At 45.4% G+C, this 12,126-nt stretch overlaps 1 protein-coding gene across 1 annotated transcript in view; it reads right to left on the bottom strand.

Moving 5' to 3' along the window:
• Positions 1–12,126, bottom strand: part of myo3a (myosin IIIA) — a 180,296-nt gene that overhangs the window by 25,231 nt on the left and 142,939 nt on the right. The window contains exons 23-24 of the mRNA XM_060825714.1: positions 9,505–9,967; positions 8,120–8,270 (exon numbers count right to left, since the gene is read on the bottom strand). Of these exons, the coding sequence (XP_060681697.1) occupies positions 8,120–8,270; positions 9,505–9,967 (614 nt within the window). The remainder of the gene's footprint in view (positions 1–8,119; positions 8,271–9,504; positions 9,968–12,126) is intronic.

Below are 12,126 nucleotides of genomic sequence, written 5' to 3'. Positions count from 1 at the left end.
AACAAAGAAAAGTGAAACTTCAGATTTTCATGGCACCTGGAAAATCTTTGCAGAATTGCGGGGGCTATTGTTCAAACTGGAATTCCAACTTATAGTTCTGAGGAAGGATCACTAGATCTAAAATATTAATTCTGATTCTCTTCACTGATGCTGCCATTCCTGCTGAGTTTTTCCAACAACTTCTGTTTTTGATTCCTATTTATACCTCTTTAAGAGAACAATCAATCAAACCTTACACTCTGGACAAAAACTAACTTTTACACCTCAGCACAGGCAGTATGGACCCTCAGAGATACTAGACATTCAACTTCAATCAAAATACATTCACACATACTCTTAACTATCAGGAAGCCAATTGACCTCAAAGGGAACACCAGAAACACAGTAGCAACACAGATTTGAGAGGACATAATGGGGGCACACTGTCTGTATAACTGCTAGCCCTGATCTGACCTGAGAGACAGTCAACAATAAACAGCCTCCCCTCAGGTTTCCAGCCCCAACAAGCAGCCTCAGAACCAAGAATCACAGAGGATGAACTGGGAAGCTGATTCAGGCAGCCAAATCAAGAACATCCACAGAATAAAGGACATCCGAAAGGGGGGAAGCCAAACAAGCGCTGTTCAAACAAGAGCTTCCAGACATAGGTCTGTTCCAAACCAAGACAATTGACAGCAACAACCTCAGCAACGAGACTCACGTTAAAACAGTTATTTTCCTCATGATTTGGAGATGCCGGTGTTGGACTGGGGTGTACAAAGTTAGAAATCACACAACACCAGGTTACAGTCCAACAAATTTAATCCAATTAAACCTGTTGGACTATAACCCGGTGTTGTGTGATTTTTAATTTTTTTCCTCAGTGTGAGATTAAATTCCCGAGATGTCGAAGTTCTAACCTAGCTAGCAGGGGAGGGGAAGGCAGGAGGTGACAGTGCTTTGGGAACCCAAGGGAACAAAGCCTGATTAAGGTTTCTGTGATTAAAGCTGCTGTTCTGGTTCCAATAAGTATTTAATCTGTGTCTAATTTAATAGTGTAGTTAATTAATGTCCTCCAAATACAGTATTGATAGTGTTAATTTCACTGTTTAGTGCTTTTACTTTAATTTCTTGTATTATTCTCACCTTTTGAATTTAAATAAACACAGAGATTCATTTCACAGTCCCTAAATAAACCTGGTGTCCAGAACCAGGGATTATTCGAACCACCTAAAATCAGCAAATCACTGAGTGTAAACCAGAGCCCTACAGGACCTAAACCCACAAGGTGATAGTCATGGACAAAAGCAAATTACTGCGGATGCTGGAATCTGAAACCAAAAGAGAAAATGCTGGAGAATCTCAGCAGGTCTGGCAGCATCTGTAAGGAGAGAAAAAAGCTGACAATTCAAGTCTAACTGACCTTTTGTCAAAGCTGAAAAAAAGGGAGAAATAGGGAGGTATTTATACTAGGAGAAAGTGAGGACTGCAGATGCTGGAGATCAGAACTGAAAATGTGTTGCTGGAAAAGCGCAGCAGGCCAGGCAGCATCCAAGGAGCAGGAGAATCGACGTTTCGGGCATCAGCCCTTCTTCAGGAATGAGGAGAGTGTGCCAAGCAGGCTAAGATAAAAGGTAGGGAGGAGGGACTTGGGGGAGGGGCGTTGGAAATGCGATAAGTGAAAGGAGGTTAAGGTGAGGGTGATAAGGTGAGGTTGATAGGCCGGAGTGGGGGTGGGGGGCAGAGAGGTCAGGAAGAAGATTGCAGGTTAGGAAGGTGGTGCTGAGTTCGAGGGTTGGGACTGAGACAAGGTGGGGGTAGGGGAAATGTGGAAACTGGAGAAATCTGAGTTAATCCCTTGTGGTTGGAGGGTTCCCAGGCGGAAGATGAGGCGCTCTTCCCTAGCTGTCATGTTGCTATGGTCTGGTGATGGAGGAGTCCAAGGACCTGCATGTCCTTGGTGGAGTGGGAGGGGGAGTTGAAATGTTGAGCCACGGGGTGGTTGGGTTGGTTAGTCCGGGTGTCCCAGAGGTGTTCTCTGAAACGTTCCACAACTAGGCTGCCTGTCTCTCCAATACAGAGGAGACCATATCGGGTGCTGTGGATGCAATAAATGTTGTGTGTGGAGGTGCAGGTGAACTTGTGGTGGTTATGGAAGGATCCCTTGGAGGGAAGTGAGAGGGGAGGTATGGGCGCAAGTTTTGCATTTCTTGCGGTTGCTGGGGAAGGTGCCGGGAGTGGAGGTTGGTTCGGTGGGGGGTGTGGACCTGACGAGGGAGTCACGGAGGGGGCGGTCTTTTTGGAACGCTGATGGGGAGGGGAGGGAAATATATCCCTGGTGGTGGGCTCTGTTTGGAGGTGGCGGAAATGACGACGGATGATACGCTGTATATGGAGGTTGGTGGGGTGGTAGGTGAGGACCAGTGGGGTTCTGCCCTGGTGGCAATTGGAGGGGTGGGGCTTAAGGGCGGAGGAGTGGGAAATGGAGGAGATGTGGTGGAGAGCATCATCGACCATGTCTGGGGCAAAATTGTGGTCTTTGAAGAAAGAGGCCATCTGGGTTGTTCGGTATTGGAACTGGTCCTCCTGGGACCAGATGTGGTGGAGACGAAGGAATTGGGAATATGGGATGACGTTTTTACAGGGGGCAGGGTGGGAGGAGGTGTAGTCTAGGTAGCTGTGGGAGTCAGTCGGTTTATAGTAAATATCTGTGTTGATTCGGTCGCCCAAGATAGAAATGGAGAGGTATAGGAAGGGGAGGGAGGAGTCGGAGATGGTCCAGGTGAATTTGAGGTCGGGGTGGAAGGTGTTAGTAAAGTGGATGAACTGTTCAACCTCCTCGTGGGAGCACGAGGCAGCGCCGATACAGTCATCGATGTAGCGGAGGAAAAAGTGGGGGGTGGTGCCAGTGCAGCTGTGGAAGATGGACTGTTCCACATATCCTACAAAGAGGCAGGCATAGCTGGGGCCCGTGCGGGTGCCCATGGCCCATTTATACTAGGCTGAGAGAAGGTGACTCATGGTTCCAGAAGCAAAGGTACCAATAAAGAGGTGATAATGACGGTGCATAGAGAGATTATAGGGTGATTAGGAGCTATGAATGACCAAGGTTGAAGCCAGTGCGATGTGACAAAATATGTGGGGGTGGGGGGAATGGGTGAAGCAGAGGCTGAATGGAAAACAGGGGAGAAGGGTTGCAAAGGGGGAAGAGGAGAGGAAAAAGGTGATGAGAGAGTGGGGACCGAGAGAAAGAGAGAACAGTGAAAAAAATAAAGAAAGGTAAATAAAATAACTGAAATTTAATTACAGAGCAGAATGGAAACAGAGGGGTCAATAAGGGATAATCATCTGAAATTGTTGAATTCAATGTTGAGACCGACAGGCTGTAACATACCTAGTCAGAAGATGAGATTCTGTTCCTCCAGTTTGTGTTGAGATTCACTGGAACATTGCAGGAGGCCAAGGACAGACGTGTGGGCATGGGAGCAGGGTTGTGTGTTGAAGTGGCAAGCCATGGGAAGGTCAGGAAAATGATTGCATACAGACCGAAGGTGCTCAGCAAAGCAATCACCCAGTCGGTGTTTTGTCTCTCCGATATAGAGGAGACCACATTGGGAGCAACGATGCAATAGAACAAATTGAAAGAGGTGCTAGTGAAACACTGCTTAATCTGAAATGAGTGTTTGGGGCCTTGGATGGCGAGTATGGAAGAGGTAAAGGGGCAGGTGTTGCACCTTCTGCGATTGCATGGGAAGGTGCCGTGTGTGATGGGAGAAGTGTTAGGTGTGATGGGAAGGTGCCGTGTGTGATGGGTGAGGTGTTAGGTGTGATGGGAAGGTGCTGTGTGTGATGGGAGAGGTGTTCGGTGTGATGGGAAGGTGCCGTGTGTGATGGGAGAGGTGTTCGGTATGATGGGAAGGTGCCGTGTGTGATGGGAGAGGTGTTCGGTGTGATGGGAAGGTGCCGTGTGTGATGGGAGAAGTGTTCGGTGTGGGAGAAGTGTTAGGTGTGATGGGAAGGTGCTGTGTGTGATGGGAGAGGTGTTCGGTGTGATGGGAAGGTGCCGTGTGTGATGGGAGAGGTGTTCAGTGTGATGGGAAGGTGCCGTGTGCGATGGGTGAGGTGTTAGGTGTGATGGGAAGGTGTCGTGTGTGATGGGTGAGGTGTTAGGTGTGATGGGAAGGTGCCATGTGTGATGGGTGAGGTGTTAGGTGTGATAGGAAGGTGCCGTGTGTGATGGGTGAGGTGTTCGGTGTGATGGGAAGGTGCCGTGTGTGATGGGTGAGGTGTTCGGTGTGATGGGAAGGCGCTGTGTGTGATGGGAGAGGTGTTCGGTGTGATGGGAAGGTGCCATGTGTGATGGGAGAGGTGTTTGGGGTGATAGGAAGGTGCTGTGTGCGATGGGAGAGGTGTTCGGTGTGATGGGAAGGTGCCGTGTGTGATGGGAGAGGTGTTAGGTGTGATGGGAAGGTGTCGTGTGTGATGGGTGAGGTGTTAGGTGTGATGGGAAGGTGCCGTGTGTGATGGGAGAAGTGTTAGGTGTGATGGGAAGGTGCCGTGTGTGATGGGAGAGGTGTTAGGTGTGATAGGAAGGTGCCATGTGTGATGGGTGAGGTGTTCGGTGTGATGGGAAGGCGCCGTGTGTGATGGGTGAGGTGTTAGGTGTGATGGGAAGGTGCCGTGTGTGATGGGAGAAGTGTTAGGTGTGATGGGAAGGTGCCATGTGTGATGGGAGAGGTGTTAGGTGTGATAGGAAGGTGCCGTGTGTGATGGGTGAGGTGTTCGGTGTGATGGGAAGGCGCTGTGTGTGATGGGAGAGGTGTTCGGTGTGATGGGAAGGTGCCATGTGTGATGGGAGAGGTGTTTGGGGTGATAGGAAGGTGCTGTGTGCGATGGGAGAGGTGTTCGGTGTGATGGGAAGGTGCCGTGTGCGATGGGTGAGGTGTTAGGTGTGATGGGAAGGTGTCGTGTGTGATGGGTGAGGTGTTAGGTGTGATGGGAAGGTGCCGTGTGTGATGGGAGAAGTGTTAGGTGTGATGGGAAGGTGCCATGTGTGATGGGAGAGGTGTTAGGTGTGATAGGAAGGTGCTGTGTGTGATGGGAGAGGTGTTCGGTGTGATGGGAAGGTGCCGTGTGTGATGGGAGAGGTGTTCGGTGTGATGGGAAGGTGCCGTGTGTGATGGGAGAAGTGTTCGGTGTGGGAGAAGTGTTCGGTGTGGTGGGAAGGTGCCGTGTGTGATGGGTGAGGTGTTCGGTGTGATGGGAAGGTGCCGTGTGTGATGGGAGAGGTGTTCGGTATGATGGGAAGGTGCCGTGTGTGATGGGAGAAGTGTTCGGTGTGGGAGAAGTGTTAGGTGTGATGAGAAGGTGCTGTGTGTGATGGGAGAGGTGTTCGGTGTGATGGGAAGGTGCCGTGTGTGATGGGAGAAGTGTTCGGTGTGATGGGAAGGTGCCGTGTGTGATGGGAGAGGTGTTAGGTGTGATGGGAAGGTGTCGTGTGTGATGGGTGAGGTGTTCGGTGTGATGGGAAGGTGTCGTGTGTGATGGGTGAGGTGTTAGGTGTGATGGGAAGGTGCCGTGTGTGATGGGAGAGGTGTTCGGTGTGATGGGAAGGTGCCGTGTGTGATGGGAGAGGTGTTCGGTGTGATGGGAAGGTGCCGTGTGTGATGGGTGAGGTGTTAGGTGTGATGGGAAGGTGCTGTGTGTGATGGGAGAGGTGTTAGGTGTGATGGGAAGGTGCCGTGTGTGATGGGTGAGGTGTTAGGTGTGATGGGAAGGTGCCGTGTGTGATGGGAGAGGTGTTCGGTGTGATGGGAAGGTGCTGTGTGTGTTGGGAGAGGTGTTCGGTGTGATGGGAAGGTGCTGTGTGTGATGGGAGAGGTGTTAGGTGTGATAGGAAGGTGCCGTGTGTGATGGGTGAGGTGTTAGGTGTGATGGGAAGGTGCCGTGTGTGATGGGAGAGGTGTTAGGTGTGATGGGAAGGTGCTGTGTGTGTTGGGAGAGGTGTTCGGTGTGATGGGAAGGTGCTGTGTGTGATGGGAGAGGTGTTAGGTGTGATAGGAAGGTGCTGTGTGTGATGGGAGAGGTGTTCGGTGTGATGGGAAGGTGCCGTGTGTGATGGGAGAGGTGTTCGGTGTGATGGGAAGGTGCCGTGTGTGATGGGAGAGGTGTTAGGTGTGATGGGAAGGTGTCGTGTGTGATGGGTGAGGTGTTCGGTGTGATGGGAAGGTGTCGTGTGTGATGGGTGAGGTGTTAGGTGTGATGGGAAGGTGCCGTGTGTGATGGGAGAGGTGTTCGGTGTGATGGGAGAGGTGTTCGGTGTGATGGGAAGGTGCCATGTGTGATGGGAGAGGTGTTTGGGGTGATAGGAAGGTGCTGTGTGCGATGGGAGAGGCGTTCGGTGTGATGGGAAGGTGCCGTGTGTGATGGGAGAGGTGTTTGGGGTGATAGGAAGGTGCTGTGTGCGATGGGAGAGATGTTCGGTGTGATAGGAAGGTGCCGTGTGTGATGGGTGAGGTGTTAGGTGTGATGGGAAGGTGCTGTGTGTGATGGGAGAGGTGTTAGGTGTGATGGGAAGGTGCTGTGTGTGATGGGAGAGGTGTTAGGTGTGATGGGAAGGTGCCGTGTGTGATGGGTGAGGTGTTAGGTGTGATGGGAAGGTGCCGTGTGTGATGGGAGAGGTGTTAGGTGTGATGGGAAGGTGCTGTGTGTGTTGGGAGAGGTGTTCGGTGTGATGGGAAGGTGCTGTGTGTGATGGGTGAGGTGTTAGGTGTGATAGGAAGGTGCCGTGTGTGATGGGTGAGGTGTTAGGTGTGATGGGAAGGTGCCGTGTGTGATGGGAGAGGTGTTCGGTGTGATGGGAAGGTGCCGTGTGTGATGGGTGAGGTGTTAGGTGTGATGGGAAGGTGCCGTGTGTGATGGGAGAGGTGTTAGGTGTGATGGGAAGGTGCTGTGTGTGTTGGGAGAGGTGTTCGGTGTGATGGGAAGGTGCTGTGTGTGATGGGAGAGGTGTTAGGTGTGATAGGAAGGTGCTGTGTGTGATGGGAGAGGTGTTCAGTGTGATGGAGGAGTGGTCTAGGTTGTCCTGAAGGGAACGATCTCTGAGGAATGCAGACAGGGGGAAGGAAGGGAAGATGTGTTTAGTGATGGCGTCGTGTTGGAGTTGGAGAAAATGGCAGAGGATTATTCTTTGCATGTGAAGGCTGGTGGGGTGAAAGGTGAGATCAAGAGGGACCTTATCCTTGTTCTGGGAGTGGAGGGAGGGGGTGGGAGTCGTGGCGCGGGAGATGGGGCGCAGGCTGTCGAGAGCCCTGTCAACAACTGTAGGTGGGAAGCCACAGTTGGAGAAGAAGGAGCACATATTGAGAGCACCATTTTGGAAAGTGGCCTCATCAGAACAAATGCAGTGGAGGTGAAGGAGCTGAGAGAAAGGGATAGAATCCTTACAGAACATAGGGTGAAAAGAGCTGTTGACATGTCCCAGGAACTATTATAATGTAACCGTGTTTATATTTTAAAGATTACAGTGATCTCAGCGGGAGGTTTGGATTTTGACTGGCAGTTTGGCGACAATGTCAAAGGATTATTCACTTTCAATTTGGAGTCTGAATAGAAGCTTGTTTTAAAAGAGATCAGTTACTGAGGAGATTTAAAAACTTTGAATGGGTTTCATGAATCCATATTTTCCACTGTCAAGTGTGAATTGAGTGAGAGCTGTATTAGATTGTCACAATTTTATTTATTTTTTCATTTCCATTTGGCTCCCGACATCTGTCTGAAGTAGATACTGGTATTTGGTGATGAATTTGGATTGGGTAGTTAGGATGGGGTTGATTGGGGGACGTGAGTTAGCATGAAGGTTAGTAGGTGATGGTGATATGAGCAGCCATGAGAGACAAGGACCACTTCTATCACAAATGGGGCTACATCTTGAGGAACTGACTGGATTTTCTCACAAGCCTGCCTCTGCATTCACCTGCTCCCACGCTACATATTATCTGCTTCCTGTCAGGCCTGTCTTGAGCTGCCCACTTCCTTCAGTGGTGAAAGGTTGGCTTCTAGTGTTTCTTCTTGGGCTGATTTCCCATGAAACATGTATTACTTTGGAATACCAAAAAGTAAAAAGCAACTGCAGACCAACCTGGTGATGGAGATCTCTCAATTGGTGGTTTTTTCTCAGGTTGTTTTTTTTCAGGTGGTGGATTCTGTTTTTTAAACGTTAGATATTGTGAACCAAGGACATCATTCAGCTTCTTCTGAGCCATCAAGAATTCCTCAGAACGCTTTGTTATCTATCATTAATGAATGGAAACACTTATTAGATTAAAAAATAGTTGGTGTGTCATTCCATGCAAATACCAATTAGAAAACAAAACTAATCAAGTGAAGTCAATCATTCAATTGTGTGCCATTATTCAAACTACCTCCTTGCATTTTAAAGTAGGACTGGCAGAAATATTTGGTTGTAAAAAGGATTAGTGTGTGGAAGAAATATAGGGATAAATATTTATAGGGATATGTAATCAATTAACCTTTTGAAACATTATCGATCTTAAATTGGTGAATATTAAAAATACTACGCCAAAATAATACAGGATGTGAGCTTAAAATAAATGGTTAGTGTTTGACTGGCTTTACTTGACTTTTGGGAACAACTATAAGAAATCTTAAGAATTCTGTTCTGACAAATGGTCCTGATCTGTTGATTTCCACAAATTCTCACTGACCTGCTGAATATTTCTCTTCCCAGAGGAAGACAAGTCAATACTGAGGCAACCAATTCCAGCTCATAGGTTTGTATTTGTAAAAAGTCTGGAAACTTTTATTTTTAAACCTACAAGCAAATTCATCGATTGGTTATCTCATAGCATCAGCTTTTCATTTGTCTAAAGACTTTAATACTAACTTAATCTCTATAACTTGGGTGTATGCTAATGTGATCTTAACTATCAATTTCTCATAAGAAATTATTATTAAATTATAATGAAATAACCAAATTGTTTTCATGAGTTTAATTGTTTATTTCATCAGTTGCATTATCAGTTGTCTCAAGTTATTTTCATATCCAATTGTTCAGTTCAGGTCCTGCTATTTTTGATTTTAAGATTAATTAGAAATTATTTTTGAGTCATTGCCTGGTTTCTTCATTGACCATTTAGCAAAATGGGGATATTTCATTCATTCAGCAGCTTGTATGTGTCCTAATCATAGGCTAATAATATAAAATACTTCAATCTAGATTGACTGATTGATAAAGAGAAGATGGTGACCAAGCAGATTACGTACAATCAATTCTAGGCACAGATTAGACAATAAACCAGAGACAATTTCTTGATAAGGAGTTAATAAGAAGCGATTAAGGATTTGTCTATTTAAAGTATTGATCTCAGCAGTGCTTTTTTACAAGACACAGAATTGGTTACTTGGTGTGTCCGTAGTAATACTCTATTTCATTATCAGTTTTGAAAAGGCTTTGAAATGTAATGTTCCTCAAATGAAAATGTGTAAATCCCTCATGTCACCCACCTGCTTTGAAAAGGTAGCAAACATTTCTCCTTCTCTCGTAGTATTATCTTGAATTTCTTTTCTTTCCTTATAACCTTTGTAATTGGTTTGAATTTTCACTGCTGCTTGTTCTTCATCCTTCTCCAAACCGATTGTTGTAGATTTTTCTTGGATTGTCAACTGACTTTTTCTGTCTAATTTCCCTTTTCCCTTAACTGTAGCACCTAGTTCTTTATTTGGAATAACAATTGCAGCTTTGGTGTCTTCTTTCTCACTTAGTCCTTTCTCTTGGTTACCAGGAATGACTTTTGGACCTCCGCCTTCTTCAACTTTGATCAGAGCATGGCCTGATGGTGTCCTTCCTGGATTTTCCCCAAGCTTGTTTTTAGTGCTTTTATTGGACACACAATCGTTCTTAACTCCATCACCCTCGATTGAGTTCCTTTCTTGACCAGAGATATTTGTTTGCTTTGTGTCATGTCCTCTACATTAAAGGAAAAGTAAGTCTTGTAATTCAAGGGCAAGTACTAAAGCAATTGTCAAGCATCTTTGTCTTGCCACAGTACTAAAAAAAGTTTGTTTGAAGTGATGAATTTGCCTTATTGACATCAGTACATGAGCTCTATTAGAAAATAAAAAAATAAGAAATGAAGTAGGATACTCTACCCTTTGTTCCTATCTGCCAGTCAATAAGATCATGACTGATTTGATTGTGACCTTAACACTACTTTCCTGCCCACACCCACTACCTCACTAACACCACCTTCCCTTGACTCCTTGTCAAATAAAAACTTGTCTAAAGCCTCCTTGAATATATTCAATGACCCAGCATCCACTGCCCACTGGTCAACAGGTTTTCAAACATTAACAATACTCTAAGAGAAAAATTTCCAACTCGTGTCTTTCTTAAAAGTCAGATCCTTTATTTTGATAGGCTCCCCTTCTTCTTAACTCCTCCATGAGGGGAAACATTCCCAACATTTATCCAAAACAATTGCACAGATTCATAACCTGAGAGAAAGTTTTAAAAATCCTCCTTATCTCTGTCCTAAATGCACAACTTCATATTCTGAGAATATGCCTTCTAGTCCTAAACTCTCACACATGGGGAACAACCTTTCTGGACTTACACTGTCAAGTCCTCTAAGATTCACTTAGGTTTCAATAAGGTGTCCTCTCATTTTTCTATAATCCAATGAGTACAGATCCAACATTTTCAATCTCTGCTTATAAAAGAGTCCCTCCATATCTGGAAACAGCCCACTGAATCTTCATTGCTAGTATATCAACTTTTACGTCTCTTAAGTTTGACCATACAAACATAGACCTATAGAAAAAAACTTAAAATAATGTATCATAACCTCAAAGATGTCAATCAAAGCAAACACTGCAGTTCAGTTGTATAAACAGGCTGTAGCTAAGTAAACCTTGAAACTCAGCCAAGCCTTCATAATTTAGCCATTTAGATGAAATCGATAGCTGGCCATCTTTGTTAATATAGTTAACCAGTGGCCTTATTTAAAACAGGGCAGATTTCAGAAACAAACAACAACAGGACAATGAGTCATAAAAATGGACTGGGAATGAAAATACACAGAAACACAGCAATGAAGTATCATGACAAACAGCACAAATCATGAGAAAAGGTGAAAGAGAAAAAAAAAATTCAAGGATCAGCCATAAATGGGAATTACATCTGAAGAGAATTATTGTTTAAGCAAGGCCTTAAGACCTACAACAGGGCTGGGTATCAGGGGTGATAATACTGTAACATTAACTCCAGCCAATAGCACAAACACAGAAATAAAGATCAGCATGTAGCATACTGGCTAAGCAGAAGACTCAGTGGGGGTTCTGAATTTACATCGCTTAAATAAATAGGAAATATAAACATCTATAGCATAACAAATAGGCAGGTCAAAATGATGACACATGAAGTGTGTTAAATAGGAAGCACACACTTATCGGTGAAATTGATGGTAGTCTGCATGTTTTTTTGTGGTTTAAATGGAAGATCTTCTGATTCCACTTTGTTGTTGGGAAGTTTACACATAGTTCACCCAAAATAGGAAAACACATGCTTGCTGCTCAAGATTTACCATTCATGAAAATTAATAATTGAAAAAAAACATTGGTGATACACCCACGATTTCCCAATTTGCACAGTTAGCAGGTACTACAGAAAACTCCTCACTGAAAGTGCCACAGTTAATGAGCTTGTCACAATTGGGTAAAGTGGCTCATGATTCATTCGCGACAGTTATCTGCCTGTAAGCTCATGTAACTCCAACCACCCCTGGTGTGAGAAAGTTGCTTTATTTCTTTACACAATCCACAATTAATTGTGTGAAGAAACTGAGCTGTCATTAAGGTGATGATAATGGATGATTCAGAAATAAGGTGTAAAATAAATAATTAAAGCCGACACACCAAAAAGCATAAATTATTTTAAAAATGAAATGCATTCAGGATGTAAATGCTCTCAACAACTAATTGACATGCAAATTGTTCTATCTTCACTCTCTGACTTATAATGTCACGATGTGTGAAATGGTTCTTTCAGCTTTCTAGCAGGTTCACCATGTGAGATGGTGTAAAGCAGCTGACAGCAAATTGGTTGTAGGTCTTCATCTCTCCTGGTCA

Source organism: Hemiscyllium ocellatum, chromosome 5 (assembly GCF_020745735.1).
Source record: "Hemiscyllium ocellatum isolate sHemOce1 chromosome 5, sHemOce1.pat.X.cur, whole genome shotgun sequence".
Lineage (NCBI taxonomy): Eukaryota > Metazoa > Chordata > Chondrichthyes > Orectolobiformes > Hemiscylliidae > Hemiscyllium > Hemiscyllium ocellatum.
Note: the sequence above shows the minus strand (reverse complement) of the source record. Positions and strands in the feature narration are given on the sequence as shown.